The 16,251-nt window shown below is 44.3% G+C and overlaps 1 protein-coding gene and 1 long non-coding RNA gene across 19 annotated transcripts in view; one reads left to right on the top strand and one right to left on the bottom strand.

The window, feature by feature from the left end:
- The window catches only part of ACSL6 (acyl-CoA synthetase long chain family member 6), an 82,873-nt gene that overhangs the window by 50,699 nt on the left and 15,923 nt on the right, over positions 1 to 16,251 (bottom strand). For 3 of the 17 annotated variants that reach the window (XM_083487878.1, XM_083487868.1, XM_083487869.1), the window contains exon 1: positions 11,300 to 11,450. The exons of 8 other annotated variants lie outside the window; for them this stretch is intronic. In XM_083487878.1, the coding sequence (XP_083344004.1) occupies positions 11,300 to 11,306 (7 nt within the window). In that variant the 5' untranslated portion in view covers positions 11,307 to 11,450. Of the gene's footprint in view, positions 1 to 6,963; positions 7,373 to 7,452; positions 7,566 to 11,299; positions 11,451 to 13,482; positions 13,618 to 16,251 lie in introns of those variants that run through there. 6 more of the 17 variants (XM_083487874.1, XM_083487873.1, XM_083487875.1 and 3 more) reach the window with 6 other exon arrangements.
- Positions 11,549 to 15,309, top strand: LOC310699684. Of its 2 annotated transcripts, none has more exons than XR_014522198.1 (3): positions 11,549 to 11,621; positions 12,940 to 13,041; positions 13,758 to 15,309. It is a non-coding gene; the product is annotated as an uncharacterized lncRNA (long non-coding RNA). The 2 variants fall into 2 exon arrangements; XR_014522199.1 differs by lacking the exon at positions 13,758 to 15,309 and adding an exon at positions 13,612 to 13,694.

Below are 16,251 nucleotides of genomic sequence, written 5' to 3'. Positions count from 1 at the left end.
CAAAGGGCCCAGCACGTGGTTCATAAAAGATTGAAAACACGCGGAGCCTGCTTGTAATCCAAATGGCATAACGAGGTATTCAAACGCCCCCAAAGGGGTAAACATGGTGGTTTTCCATTCATCCCCTTTCCTTATGCGTATCAGGTTGTACGCCCCCCTTAGATCCAGCTTTGTGAAAATCTTTCCCTTCCTCACCCTGGTCAAAATATCATCAATTCTGGGCATAGGGAACGCCACCGGTTCAGTCACTGCATTCAGCCGCCTAAAATCACATACAAGTCTCGGCTTGTCCGCATTTTTTTTGTCCACAAAGAACACTGGGCTCCCCCCTGCTGCTTTGGACTCTCTGATGAAGCCTCTCTTCAGGTTCTTGTCAATGAACCCTCGCAACTCCTGCATTTCCCTGTCTGACATGGCATACAACTTGCCCACGGGAAGCTGTGCTCCTGGGAGTAAATTGATCTGACAATCAAAGGGTCTATGAGGTGGTAGTTGGTCAGCTTCCTTCTCGCTGAACACGTCGCTGAGATCTGCATACTGTGGTGGTACCTTCACCTTCCCCATTACTTCAGTCCCTGCTAGGGTGGCTTGGGCCCCTGCTGAACCCTTCTCCCCTTTGCAGTGTTCTAGGCAATGTGCTGAACCAAAGGACACCACTCTTTGATGCCAGCCAACCAGCGGATCATGTAGAGCTAGCCAGCTCATTCCCAAAATAATGGGAGCGCCTCCCAGGGTGGCCACATTAAACGCTATCAGTTCTGTGTGCCTTGCCACCCTCATTATCATTGGGACAGTCTGCAAGCGGACTCCTCCTCCCAACAACTCCCTGCCATCAATCGTGGTCACCTGCAGGGGGTTGCTTAAAGGGATGGTCTGTATCTGGTGTTCAGCAGCAAACTCCTTGCTCATAAAATTGCAGGAGCTGCCTGAGTCCAATAGCGCCTTTATTTTTAGGGGGTGCCCATTCTGCAGCTCTAGCGACACTTCAATCACTAGAGCAGGTCGAGGAGCTTCTGGCACGGGCACTTTCACTGCTCTTTGGCCTGGCTGCAGTGCCCCAATTGTGGCAACCAGGCGTTGGCTTTTACCTGCTCCGCTCCCCCTTCTTCTCCCCCCTCAACAGCTCCCACCATCCCTTGCCATTCCTTCCTCTGGGGGCAGACTCTGGCAAAGTGGCCTGGCTGTTGGCAGAGATAGCATTTCCGGGGGCCCTTTCCCTCCTTCTTAGCTCCCTCGCTGGTTTTTGAAAATGCGCGCGCGCGCGCTGTTCCGATTTCCATCGGCTCTGCCGGCGGGAAAGCTGGCTCAGGAATGTCTGGAATGCGGAACTCCTTCCAACGTTCCCCTCTCCCTTCCCGCCTCTCCAAGGCTCTTGCCTCCTGCCGCGCTCCTATGGTCAGCGCAGATTTGGTCAGCTGATCCATAGACTCCGCCCTGGGGCTCCGTGCCAGCTCGTCTTTCACCCCCGAAGAAAGACCTTCTTCAAATAGCATTTGAACGGGTGCCGCCGATAAATCCCAACTCAGTCTGTGAATCAGCATGGTAAACTCAGTCCAATATTCACGGACAGATCGACTTCCCTGCTTACAAGCCATTAGCTGTCTGCGCACCACCCCTTCCTCAATATCGCTGGAAAACATGATATCCATTGCACGAAAGAACTTCATTGTGTCCTTTAGTATGTCATTGTGCGTTGCCATTAGGGGTCGAACCCAGTCTCTAGCCCCTTTCTCAAGATGCCCAATTACAAAAGCAACTCGCGATTCCTCATCAGGGAACTCATCGAACTGCACATTAAGGGCATATTGCATCTCTGTCCTAAAAGCATGGTAGTCCTTGGGGTCCCCCCCAAATTTCTGCACCAATCCTGGTACCTTTCTGGGGAATTGCGTGGCTCTCCCCTTCTTGTCTGCATCCTGAGCCCTTCTCTCCTCCAACCTCGCCGTCTGCAGGGCCAGTTGAACCTCCAACGCTCGGTATCTATCTTCCAAGCTTGGACCAGCTCCAGCCCCTGCTCCTCCGGTTCCGGTTGGTTCGCTCATGATGCCTTCTCTTGCACAGGCAGCGTACAAAGACTGTCGGACTGCTGTGAGGGTTTGATTAGCTGCTTGTGCGTGAAAACGTGCTCCCTCAGAGTTTGTGCGACCCCACAAACCTCCGTGTGTGACGGAGCTCCTCAGACATGTCTGCTCTAGTCACTAGTAGAGTCCGACAGTGGCTGTCTGCGGAAGCGTTTCCAGCAAAGAAGTTCCTTAACGGAAACGCGTCTCCTGGACTCACGGCGTGACAATTTCCTGCGAGGTGTGGGTCTCCCTATGGGAGACTCCGATACCTCCCCACTGTTCTCGCTGGAAGCCTCCCTGAGCCCTCCCTCCTGCTCGCATTCCCTCAGAGACCCACTCCTCCCCCTGCTGGTCCCTGCTTCAGCAGTTGAGTCTCTTTCATCCTGCCTGAGTCCCTCCACCACCTGATGCTCTGATGGCAGTTCCCTGACACCTAGTCATAATCGTAATGACACCAGGTGACAACAATGCCTTGCACAGAGTTCCCCCATCCCTTCCCTACTTTAATGCAGATGCAACTGACAGATGGCTGTCTGGCCTCTGAACATAAGAACAAATGGTGAGCAAGATGGACCAGGCCAATGGCCCTCCTAGTCCAGCATCATGTTCTTGCAACCAGATGCCTGTGGGAAGCCTTCAAGCTGGACAGCAGCACAGCAGCAAGCTCCAGCTAAGAAGAGCTCATCACTTTTCAAAGCAGTCTGTTCCACTGTCAAATACTGTTATGATGTTTCTCTTAACACATAGGCAAATTTGCTTCCCTGCTGTTTCCACCCATTGGTTCTAATCCAGTCCTCCAGAACAACAGAGAAAAAGTCTGCTCTGTCTTCTGCATGACAGACCTTCAGATATTTGAAGACCAATGTAATGTCTCCACTCTACTCCAGGCTGAATGCACCCAGACCTTTCAACTGTTCTTCACAGAACTTGATTTTTAGCCCATTAGCACCCTTGTTTCTCTCCCCTGGACATGCTCCAAATGGTCTATGGCCATTCTTAAAATGTGGCACCCCTGAACACAGTTCTGAAGATATGGATTAACCAAGGCAGAATAGTGCAAAGTTATTACAGTGGGACCTCGGGTTACATACGCTTCAGGTTACATATGCTTCAGGTTACAGACTCCACTAACCCAGAAATAGTGCTTCAGGTTAAGAACTTTGCTTCAGGATAAGAACAGAAATCGTGCTCTGGCGGCGCAGCGGCAGCAGGAGGCCCCATTAGCTAAAGTGGTGCTTCAGGTTAAGAACAGTTTCAGGTTAAGAACAGACCTCTGGAACAAATTAAGTACTTAACCCGAGGTACCACTGTACTTCTCATGATGTGAACACTGTGTTCCTGCCAAAGTGGCCTAAGATTGCAGTATCATCATCATCATCATTTTTTATTTGTATGCTGCCTTTCCACAGTTAAAAACAATGCTCAAGGCGGCTTACAACATGACAAGATTTACATAATTACAAATGTCATAAACAATAAATAAACCACATCAAAAAATACACAACCAAATGGAAAACAATTTCCACATAAATCAAAATCTAAAACTAAGAATGCAGCATTAATATCACAGTTTAAAATGGCATAGGTAAAAAATAACAGCAATTTAAAAACAAAACAAAACACCAGCTCCAGCTCCAGCTCCAGCACACCTGTGTAATTTTGAATCTTGATTTTTGTCTTCTATAGTGTTAGCCATCCCTCCCAGCTTTGTGTCATCTGCAAATCAGATAAACCTCCCCTCTATATTCTCATCCAAATAAAAATATATTGAATTAGACAACTGCTCATGTTTTTTTTTTACATTTATCTTCTAGAAATGGGAATCACACTTTCCCACACAACACCACAAATGCAGAGTGTGCAGCAGTACATCTGAGGACTTCCCGCACTCGGACTGAATACCAAGTGAGATCAGGCCATTACAATTCTTCACAGTGCCATCTATTGGCTCGTTATCATCCAGGGCAGCTGTCTACCAACTCCACCTGGTACGCAGGCTGAGACCCTATCTGCCCGCAGACTGTCTCGCCAGAGTGGTGCATGCTCTAGTTATCTCCCGCTTGGACTACTGCAATGCGCTCTACGTGGGGCTACCTTTGAAGGTGACTCAGAAACTACAACTAATCCAGAATGTGGCAGCTAGACTGGTGACTGGGGGCGGCCTCCGAGACCATATAACACCGGTCTTGAAAGACCTACATTGGCTCCCAGTATGTTTCCGAGCACAATTCAAAGTGTTGGTGCTGACCTTTAAAGCCCTAAACGGCCTCGGCCCAGTATACCTGAAGGAGCGTCTCCACCCCCATCGTTCTGCCCGGACGCTGAGGTCCAGCGCCGAGGGCCTTCTGGCGGTTCCCTCATTGCGAGAAGCAAAGCTACAGGGAACCAGGCAGAGGGCCTTCTCGGTAGTGGCGCCCGCCCTGTGGAATGCCCTCCCATCAGATGTCAAAGCGATAAACAACTACCTGACATTCAGAAGACATCTTAAGGCAGCCCTGTTCAAAAGATGGCTCCCTTAACTTGTGGAATTTGTATTCCTGTAAACATTAATGCATAATTAAATTCCCTGAATCAGGGTGGGGAACCTCAGCCCTGGAGGCTGAATGCAACCCTCCAGCTCTGTCCAGTTGTCAGGACTCTCCTAGTCTAAAACACTTCTCATTGGCCCAGCTTCATCTCTTCCTTGAGTGCTTTTGCCTGGCTGAAATGTAATAATGGAGAGGTGGGTGTGGATGAGAGAGAGAAAGAGAATGTGTGAACATAAAAGCCTGCTAGATCATCTAGGTCCATCTAGTCTAGTACCCGGTTCTCACAGTGGCCAGCTTCCAACTCGTGTGTGACTGGACTACAGCCTACTGTAAGAGCCACACCCATTGCTGCACTCACTTTTGCCTCTGACTCCAGCCACCCCTGGTATCCAGCCTTCAGAAGGCTTCCCACAAGGCAATGTGGTCCTCTAGCTAAAGAAGGTTCATCACCTGTGGCCTATATGCTGATGATGCTATGTAGCATATTGCCATGTGGGTCTTCCTATAGCTCCTCTGCAATCCTATATTTCCTACTACAATCCAAAATACCTTTATGATTATATTGAAGAGTGCAAGCCTAAACATATTTATCCAAAGCAATTTCCAATTGAAATCCATGCACGTTACCTTCAAGCAAATGTTGCGCTGGGCTGCGCAAGAGAACACTGCAACCAGGACACAAAGTCCAGATATTGAAAACCTCACATGGAATGTCACCATTAACTTGCATCCCAATTCTAAACATACTCCAAGTGTTCCACTGACTTGGTGGACATTCCATCCAAGTAAAAGTTACTTCCAATCTCAAGCACACTCTTAAATCTCATTTATTTCAATGGGAGCACCTTTAAATCTCATTTATTTTAATGGGAGAAGTAAGCATGTGCTCAGGCCTCTACCACTAAAATAAATGGGACCTAAAATTAGGTTATAGTTCACATTCAATAAGACTGCTCATAGATTTGTGATATGCAACAACCTACTAACACCGCCAGATAGTTCCTACACCTATTAAAAGCAGGCAGGATATATGAAGTTAAATAAAATCTACTTTGGGGGAATTGGGGGGGGGGTTCCACTACATTGTTGGCTCCCAAAGCAGCCTATAATTCAAAGTCATGTGAAGGAGGCAATGATTGGGAAGCAGTTTATCTAACAGTGCACAGTCTGCCATCCTGTCTCATAATATGCTCTTGGGAACCCTGGGAACAGCAGCTTGACATATAAATGCACCCATCTTCTCACTGCATTGAGCAGAAGCCAAAAGAGATGGGAAACAACTGCAAAAAGAATCAGCAAGTCTCAAGAACTTTCCTTTACACGCTGCTAAATTACGATGAAATATAAACCATCAGTAGGAAGGTATCCTTTCAAAAAATGTCTTCCTCTGACTGGCAGTATCCACTGCCACTCTAAAGGGGTAATGAAACTGAACTTGGATTTTTACACCACATGAACCTCCAACTTTGCATCTCAGTCTCAATTTCCCTTTGCAGCCATCTGAAGAAAAAAATGCACTGGCTCCAACTTTTACCATTGCAAACTGGTGCTTTTCAGGGCAATGTGGAACTGGCAAATTTAACTAGCATCTTATTTAGAAAGAATTGCCCCCTAAGGTCAAATAATTATTTTTTTTAAAAAAATACTGCCACATATTTCTAAATCAAGCTTCAGTGCTTTTTTGTGGTGCACAATAAGTCAAAGTCCACATAGCTGCAGAAGCATGAAAAAGCTGCCCCAGTCTGCAGTGTCCTTTGTTCATTCATGTTTCAGTTGATTAGAGCTTAGGAAACAAAGTGTTTATTGCCTCCAAAATATCTAAGACTAAGGGGTCAGGGCCAAAAGCCCTCTGTTTGCTGAAATGTTCATCTGCAACATAAGCTTTTCAAATACTTAGAAGCTGCAGTCTGATGCCACTTTGCTGAGTAAAGAGTAGATATCCAATTAGCAAAATCTTGGGTTACTGGTAACACCAATGCCACTATCTTAACATAATCTCTTCATCGTTGGAAAGATGACAAATACATAGGAGCACAAACATAGATACACAAAACACACGTAGACAGTTATGCTAATTTGATTTTTTAAAATCCAAAAAGCTATTATAGTAAAAGTATTCTGCTGCTGCTAGGATTGCTCATTCAATTATTTGCTCTACTCTATTGTTATAATTTGGGTTTGCTCTCAGCGTCTCTCCTTTATATACGTACAGCTCTCCTGGCATGTTGCCGGGAAACAGAGATGTCGTTAACATAACATTCAGAGTTATTTTTCATTCAATCAACCCCAAAATTTTCAAAACAGGGTCATACGCACCAGGCAATCTATTTGCATCCTGTTAAATTAGTAAAACGTATATACACACCACTTACTTTTCATACTTGCAAATCTCAGGATCTTCATGTATAGACTACATCCTCTTCCTTACAGAGAAACACCGAGCAGCCAATGTGTGACATATCATAGCACTTCAATAGGCTTTCAGGGTTTTCTGCACTAAATATCACCCAATAGAAAGATTCCCATCCTCCCAAGTGTTTGTTTCAAAGTGCGTCCTTGGCACACAGTGCTAAATACTAACACAGAGCGCTTTCTGAGGTAAGATTTTTGTACCAGCAACTCCAAGAAGGGATTAACAATGTTTCAGAGATCAAAAGTTTTATCCTCCAAGGGGAAAACTAAAAGGACTTTGCCCTCTTCCCCGTTTTTATGTTACTCCCCTCCTCCTTTAGCAACTGAGATTAGATTTTTTAAAAAAATTCTTGCAGTGCAGAGGGTTTGGCATTCATGTGCAGCATGTTCCTCTTCGCAACCCGCACATCTCTGCAACACCCTGAACAAAATAAAATGCAGCTACTTACTTGGTCCAAACAGGGCTTTCAAGATTCCCACACACCAACATATCCTTTGACTCAGAGCTACCTCATTCCCTAACAAAGCACCAATAGCAACAGCATGGGAGATGCCGTTCTGAGGAGCCAGCCAACATCACTCCACTCTTGCTAAGATTCAAAAGAACAATGGAAGCTCCACCCTCTCCAAGTCCCTGAAAGGCTGGGCATGAGTGCCTCTTTCCTACGCCCAGTTCTCCCTTGGGACAGATGTCCTGAAATCACTGCTCCCGTCTGGAAAATCCACCATACTGTGAATCCCTGCACGCCAACCAAGGGCAAATCCTGCAACACAGAACTAAAAAGGCTGCCCTTGGCTCCATAGGATTGGAACACGAATTATCTGCCTACTTAAGGAAGGTGGGGTGCGGCCCTAAAATTGCTTGCTTGGAGACAGATTCCACTAAAATGAATTTGTTTAGAACTAGGATTCCAATAGGAAAACACCTCTTCAACTAATAAGGGGGGAAATGATAAAGTTGTGGAAACAACAACAATAATACCGTAATTGCTTGCATGCCAAGCTCCCCTATTCCTGCCTTAGGCTGTAAAGCAATGTAAGCAAAAGCCCTGTCAGCATATCATAGGAACCAACAAAGATGCCTTATACAGAGTCAGGCCATTGGCCATCTCACACATTGTCTACAATGACTGGCCACAGCTCTCCAATATTTCAGACAAGGTTTTTCTCCCATGAGAAGGCACTGTGTTAGGGCAAGTCTGACACAACAAGCTGAATGAACTTAAGAAGCTGCCACCAAATCAAACAGCTGCCCCATATGACTGTTTCCTCTGGCTGTGATCCTGCAAAGCCTTAAGGCAGCACAGAGGAGACTCATGGACCTTCAGGAATTCCTGGACTACAACTCCCATCATCCCTGATCATTGGCCTTGGTGGCTGGGACTAATGGGAGTTGGAATCGAAAAGCCACAGGTTCCACACTAGAGGTCTTTCCTAGTCCTGCTCCCAATCCATTTAACCAAATATGCTAGGAATTGAAACTGGGAGCTTCAGAATGCAAGGTATAAGTCCTTCCTAGCTGGAAGCTCTTTCAAGCCAGAGTTAAATCAGAAATCTACATATAGTAACTGAGCAAACCATTCAATTCAGTAGTAGATAGGTAGCCGTGTTGGTCTGCCATAGTCAAAATAAAAAAATTCCTTCCAGTAGCACCTTAAAGACCAACTAAGTTAGTTCTTGGTATGAGCTTTCGTGTGCATGCACACTTCTTCTGTCTGTGGGGGCATGCAAAATCAGGGAGTAGGAATGTCAGGCACTTGACAAATACAAATGCAAACACACACAATTTAGAAAACCCAAAGTGCCCAGTGTATTACACAGGCCACAGGCCTAGAGACTGGGTCAGAAAGAGGTTTCCACAGTATGAATCAAGCCTGATTTTCTTTTGTATCTGCTGTACTTGCTGCCGGTTGAACAAATCTTCAACTGAATGTTTGGAACTCAGGAAGTAAAACTCTTGTAAAACATCCAAAAGTTTCATCCACCAACCATTGTCTGGAATCTCCCTTTATTGCATTGTAATCAAGCATTCTTTTTCTCTTTTCTTTTCTTTTCTTTAGGTATACTTAGTTAAAGCAGGAGGGGAGATGTGGTGTAAATTAATGTTCAGTGTAACCACAGAAACACCTCTTCTACATCTTGCATATTGTATAACTATATTAAAAAGTAACTATGGAAACTAGTTATTAACAGGTCAAAATGACTAAACAAGAGCTGTTGTAATTTGAAAAGGAGATTAAAACAGAAAACAACTTTGTTACATATGAGATCTTTGGGAATTTTAAACTATTCTGTCCTCATCACTGACTGCAATCCAGATAATTCCTGCATTGCAGGGGGCTGGACTAGATGGCCCTTGGGCTCCCTTATAACTCTACAATTCTATGATAAGCCTCTTGAGGAGAAAGGAAACTTGGTTATCTTTATCCTTCACATGCCTGGTGCAAACATAATATTATGTGCCAGAAGCTCTCAATAATCATGAGATGTAATATTGGGTGCCATGCTCTCTCCTCTCCTCTCCAATGAGAATCCTTAACTTCCCAAGAAGCCTGATTCACATGTAAAACTATGGTTTAGCACAAACTAGCAAACAATGGTTTGGCACAAACAAGCAAACGTGTGAGCTCCCAGAGAAGAGGTGGTGGCTGCTTTGCTCCTCCTCTGCTGCTGAACTTGGCCCTCTCTCCAGACAAACCAAGAACTGTAACCAAGGCTTGCCCCCTGGTTTACAATAAAATAGCACAGTGAAGTTACAAAACACTAAAACAGCCAACAACAACATTAAGTCTCATTAAAATAACAGGGAGTTATTAAAGCCCTCATCATCAATCCACAGTGCCATAAAATCAATTAACCTAAATCAGATTAGAATAAAAACGTTCTTAAAGGTAAAGGGAACCCTGACCATTAGGTCCAGTCGTGACCAACTCTGGGGTTGCGGCACTCATCTCGCTTTATTGGCCGAGGGAGCCGGCGTACAGCTTCCAGGTCATGTGGCCAGCATGACTAAGCCACTTCTGGCAAACCAGAGCAGCTCACGGAAACGCCGTTTACCTTCCCACCGAAGCGGTACCTATTATCTACTTGCACTTTGAGGTGCTTTCGAACTGCTAGGTTGGCAGGGGCAGGGACCAAACAACGGGAGCTCACCCCGTCATGGGGATTCGAACCGCCGACCTTCTGATCGGCAAGTCCTAGGCTCTGTGGTTTAACCCACAGTGCCACCCGCATCCTAGGGCTCTTCTAAAAACTCTCAGGAGGGGGCTTCATGCAAACCCCTGGAGAGGGTATTCCATAAAAGGGGAGCCACCCAGTCCCTGGAATCGCTCTCATCAGTCGTTGAGACCTTAAGGCTAGTGAAGGTTGTCCTTCAGATGAGCATATTCCTATCATTCAGATCCCTGGGGGAAACTCTGCTGTGTGTCTCTCCACTATCAGTTAAGAACATAAGAGGAGCCTGCTGGACCAGGTCAATGGCCCTTTGAGACCAATACACTGTTCTCACAGTGGCCAGCCAGATGCCTGTGGGAAACCAGGTGTACAGTAAGCAGGGAGACACAAAAGAGCTCCCATCCCCTTCCACACAGAAACCAGGAGGATGACTGTACACACGCCTCACAAAGGAAAAACTTGAGGATCCATTCTGCATCCTTCACATAAGTCAAATTTTTGTGGTAGAAGAAAAAGTGGGCTTTTCTGAGTACATTATTCTGGAATACTAGCTGAATAATGCCTTAGTTGTGTGGCAGCATGCCAAAAAATCTGAAAAAACAGCAACTGCCCTACTCTAAGTGGTAAGTGTGGAAAGGTCCAACAACTCTGTATCCATAATCCAACAGAACAAATGGAGGATTCAGTAATAATACATGCATAATGATCCAGTACGACTAATTGTATCTTTTTAATTGCAGCCAGTGTGACAGCAAGTAGAATTAGCAAACAAGTGACCTATTTGTCACAGTACATTTCAGGTGCCTTTCCTACTGACTATGTTGCTATCAAGATATAGTATAGTATAGTATAGTATAGTATAGTATAGTATAGTATAGTATAGGCTTTGAAACATGCTTTGCTACAAAAATAGTGATCTTCCTTCATTCTAAGCCAATACTGACTACTCTGACTGGCAGCAGATATCCAGAGTCTCAAGCAGAATTTCCCCCCATTACCTACTACCTGATCCTTTTAACTGAAGATGCGAGAGATTGAGCCTGTGAGCTCCTGCATGCAAACAACTGGGCAAAGTTTGTCCCTTTTGGATCGTAACACAACTTAAGAAGAGTCTCGTACAACCTTGCATTTAACAATTCACCTGGCCACAGAAGGAAGGCAACAAGGGATCCCACGCAGGTGTTGAGTTGCACGCCCCTAGCAGCAAAGAACAGTTCTGTAGTAGCCCTCACTACTTGAGCAACGTTAAAACAGGCTGTAAAAGTGGGCAGTTTTAGGGTGACAGAAAGATGCTCTCATTAGCAAGTTTTACTGACACTGATCAGCTCAACTGTTCCATTATTACATCACAATCAGTTGACTTAAGTTACAGTTCTTTCACAGTGTAATCCATTCTATGTATGCACAAGGAAGTCCTGCTGAATTCAGTGGGACTTGCTCCCAGGTAAGCATCTATAGCCAGTATCTATGGTGCACCTTTGGATCGTCAGATTTTGTTCAACTACAACCCCCACCAGCCCAGGGAAACCATTGGCTGAGAGATCCCACCATCCAAAGCATTCCACAGTTCCACTGTAGTTAGGGTACCACAAGCTGTAGATACATGTCAGGTCTCAAAAACTGGCATTAAGAGGTAGAGCTTGTTGAATTATTTGTACCCCTGTTTTTCTGGTTTTGTTTACATTGAATAAGGCCAATGCTACCTTAATAGGCCCGAGACCAATTATTCTTCTATTCATACCCAATTCAATCCAAAGGCTTGAATTTATTGCTAAGGATATATAGGTGGGGAAAAGAACTGGAAGATGTGCTTGAGGGGGCAAATGTATTTTGGGTCAGTTGCTGAAAACTTTGCATTTCTAAGTCTGAGATACACACATGACACTGTTCCATCACTGGAAAGTGCCTCATACTTCCAAGTTTATTAATTGGCACTGTAAAACAGATGCTCCAGGTGTCACTATTTTCCAGCGACAGTCCCAGATTTACAGAAGACGTCCCAATTTCTGATTTGATCCCAGAATGTCCCACTTTTCCTTAGGACATCCCTATTTTAATTGGAGAAATGTTGCAGGGCATGGTAGGAGATCCCTATTGTCATCAGAGGGTATAGAGTTAAGCGACCCCTGAGCCAAGGAGATAAGTAACTATACAACCTTTAGAAGACATCTGATAAGAGACACCTGCATAAGGAAGTTTTTAAATGTTTAATGTTTTGTTGTGTTTTTATATATGTTGGAAGCTGCCTAGAGTGGCTGGGGCAACCCAGTCAGATGGGTGGGTTATAAATAATAAACTTATTATTATTGAATAGGATGTCCCTATTTTCATCAGAGAAATGTTAGAGGGTATGCAATGAGAATTATTAATAATCAATTGTCCTGGGGAAAACAAACATGCAGGATGCTTCTAATACCACTTCTGGCTGCAATCCTATGTAGATTTGCTTGGTTGTAAGCCCTGTTGGACTTTCTGCCCTCATAAAATTCAATGGTTGTTGTTTTTTATTACAATGTTTTGCTAGATGGGGTGTGTGTGTGTGTGAATTGGCAGGCTTCTTTAGGAGAAATCAAACATTCAAGGGCTAACTAGCTTCCTGTTGTGTTATTCAGATCCCTCATTGAGAAAAAAGACTGTTGTGAGTGTGTGCAATCCCGACTGTCAAGTGTTTAATGCAGCAGGATATTAAAATTACAACTAGCCAAATTCACCGCTGAAGAGCAAATGCTTTGGGTTTGATGAAGTATTCATTGTTTCTGCAGGTGAACACATTGCCTTTTGTGCTCATCTATTCACACACAACTAGCCACCTGGGGAATTACCCACCTGGGAAATTCAACCTTTCTATAGCAACAGGTGGTGAGGTATTGTTGCTTTTAAGTCTACTGAGTTCATATGATAAGGCTTGTTTGGTGCTAATTTCCAACACAAGAGTTCCTGGAGTTAAGCTGCCTGACTTATGCCTGTATCCATAAACACAAAGAAGAACTGCTGGTAGGCATTAGGTGACAAAAGAAAAGGACTCTGCATATTCTCAAAGGCACTTTCTACTGCATATTTCAGGGCTAAACCCTAGCAGTGTAAATAGGTTCTGGAGAACAGTCTGCTGAACCCTAGCTCAAACAAAGCCTGGAATTATTCATATGATAAGAGAAAATATATATAGAAGCTTCACTGCTATTGTTCTCCGTAGGAAATACTTTTAAATGATATTGTAGTGCTTCTGTGGCTCTGTTCGAGTTCCAGCTTCCAGCTTCTTATTTACTGTCTCTATCCGAAAAAAATGGTTAAATTCATGTCCTTACCTTTGTGCAGTGGCTTAGGAACCCTGCTGCTTCTGAGACTGAATTGTCAGCCATGTGCTAAAATATTATTCTCTTTGCAAAATAACTAAAGTCTCTTCTTCAAACATCCTTGGAATATTCTCAACACAGGAGCACAAATGGGAACAGGAGCCAGCAGATAAGTCCTCCTCCCCACACCAAATGCATGTCGAAGATAAATGGGTGCAACTGGCTTATACTTCTGAAATGAACAAGTTTTCTGCCTCTTTTCTTTTTTTTTAATGGGTCTTTTGCAGCTGGCCTAATCAGTTTGGAGCTGAGAACCTATGTTCCAAGAATATGGCCAGGTATTTGCTAAGAATGCTTACTCATTGCTAGCATGATTAGGGAATATTTTAACACCAGCATTTGGTAGGTAGCCCTTGCTATCCCATTCGGTTTACTTTACATAAATTTAAAGAGCAAGTGTTTCAAGGACAGTTTAGTAGTTTGTATTTAGGAAATGCTGTTGTCACATATGTACAGTTGCTTTTTTTTTAATTGGTTCCTGCTTGCATGACTTTAACAATAGCTTTATCTGAACACATAGTAAGTATTAATCTACATGCTTGGAGAAGTTGTACCTGGTGAATGTCTTCTGATTACATTACTTTTTAAGAGTCAGAAGCCTTTAGGTGGGGATTCTTTTATGCATACATTCTACTGGTAAAGGAATATACAAACTTCCACATTACACAAAAGTCTCCATCAACTTCAGCATAAAAGCAGCAAGAGTTATGCCCTATAGTTTTTAAACATGCTAAAAAGGTTTACAGTGCCATTACTATCTACCTGAACAAACAAGAAAGGAGAATGACTGTGCTTTTTTTAAAACATACTTTTCCGCCTACCTGACAAGAGTCCCAGTTAATTAAAAAGACTGCAACATTCTTTAATAACAGAATTGGCCCACATTCTTAGTGTTTCAATTAATGAAGAAATGGCATCTTATGTCTTAGTTTTACACTAGTCAGTTTATACACACCTCTCACATGAAAAAAGGCAGCTCTCTTCCCCACCCCCATCCCACTCCCAAAACCCCCCCAAAGGGAAGTGTTTCCAATTGGAACAGCCACCCCAGCTATCTACATGCATCTCCAATACTTCTGGGACTCCAGGACCACTGCTACTTTACCTAGAGTGCATTTTACTTCAAATAAACTAATAACTTCACCTCCAGACAGTTAAAAAAGAATTAGCTTCAATTAACCCTGAAAGATGTTAAATTACCTCCATGGCATTTTGAAAGAAGCCACACACTACAAGTCTGCAAGCCTCACGCTAGAGAGAGGGTAATGGCTGCTCCATATGTATTAAAAAACAAAGAGCATGGGGGTGCTGCTGAACTAATGCAGCAGTTTCCTGTTATCTCTATTTTGCAAAGGAGAACGCATCTGAAACATTTTCACAGAATGGAAAGAAATATTACCACCTCTTAATGTCCACACATCATAAAGCAGGGCTAAAGTGGCTGCTTGCAAAGTTGCCAATTGCTGCTGGGTTTGCTACCTTATACAGTGATACCTCGAGTTAAGTACTTAATTTGTTACGGAGGTCCGTTCTAAACCTGAAACTGTTCTTAACCTGAAGCACCACTTTAGCTAATGGGGCCGCTGCGCCGCCAGAGCACGATTTCTGTTCTCATCCTGAAGCAAAGTTCTTAGCCCGAGGTACTATTTCTGGGTTAGCGGAGTCTGTAACCTGAAGTGTATGTAACCTGAGGTACCACTGTATATATAAACTATCCAGCCAGAAATTTAGGGTTTTCTTCTGAGTAACAGACTGTTGTTAAAGACAGGGATGCAGTACAACGAAAGCAACCCATAGATTCACACTGACTGTGATACAAACATACAATAACATTTTCAGATGGTACAGATGGGCGGACTTCCAGTCCATGGGCCTAGTTATGCCCACCAGCTCTCCCTACCTGACCTGTTCTCTATGCCAGGTGTGGGGCAGGTAAAGATGCACCTGGGCTAAAAAGGGACTTTAAGCTACCAAAGATCAGCTGATTGTCAGAGCTTGCAGAGTGCTGTGATTTTCCTTATGTGGTTCGATTTAAAACTGTGTGGCCTAAAGGGGTCAGCCAATGCCATTGTGATGTCAGGTGACTGACAGGTAGGCAGCCTCCTGCCTTTCAGACTTGGCCTACATGAGGCTGGGGTTAAAAGGATCTGGTACAACAGCTAGATTCCCTTCCCCATCCCCGATGTAAGAAATAGCTCTCTTTCTGGGTACTCACAACCAGTTTAAACTCCACTAGTGTAAATGTAATAGAATGGTCTTTTCTCTTCCTTTTACCATAGTTTTGCAATTCCTTATGTTTAATTGCACATACTTTTGTCTTGCTCATTCACGCATTGGGCCAGTTAATGCCATACAACAGCAGACTGCTGTTGCACTCAGGCCCTGCTTGCCAACTTCCCATGGGCATCTGGTTGACCACTGTGAGAACAGGATGTTGGACCTGTTTGGCCTGATCCAGCCAGGTTCTTCTTTGGCTCCTATGCTCCTGCTCAGAGTGGCCACGCATCACACTTTACAATCCTCTGTTTGGAGGGGCTGTCAGAAAACTATTGTCTCTTTGAATGTGTCCCCTGTTAGAGGGCTGTCCAGTCCAAGACTAGGAACTGTAAAGAGAAGTCTTGAAGTCGCCCATCAACAGTCAGCAGCACCTGGTCAACAAACTGCTCAAACAAACCACAACTGGAAAGCCAAAGCCAAACCTTGGGTTCTCTACAATCCCCA

The sequence above is a fragment of the Podarcis liolepis genome (genome assembly GCF_965112155.1).
Source record: "Podarcis liolepis genome assembly, chromosome: 2".
NCBI lineage: Eukaryota > Metazoa > Chordata > Lepidosauria > Squamata > Lacertidae > Podarcis > Podarcis liolepis.
This window is presented reverse-complemented; position numbering and strand designations above follow the sequence as displayed.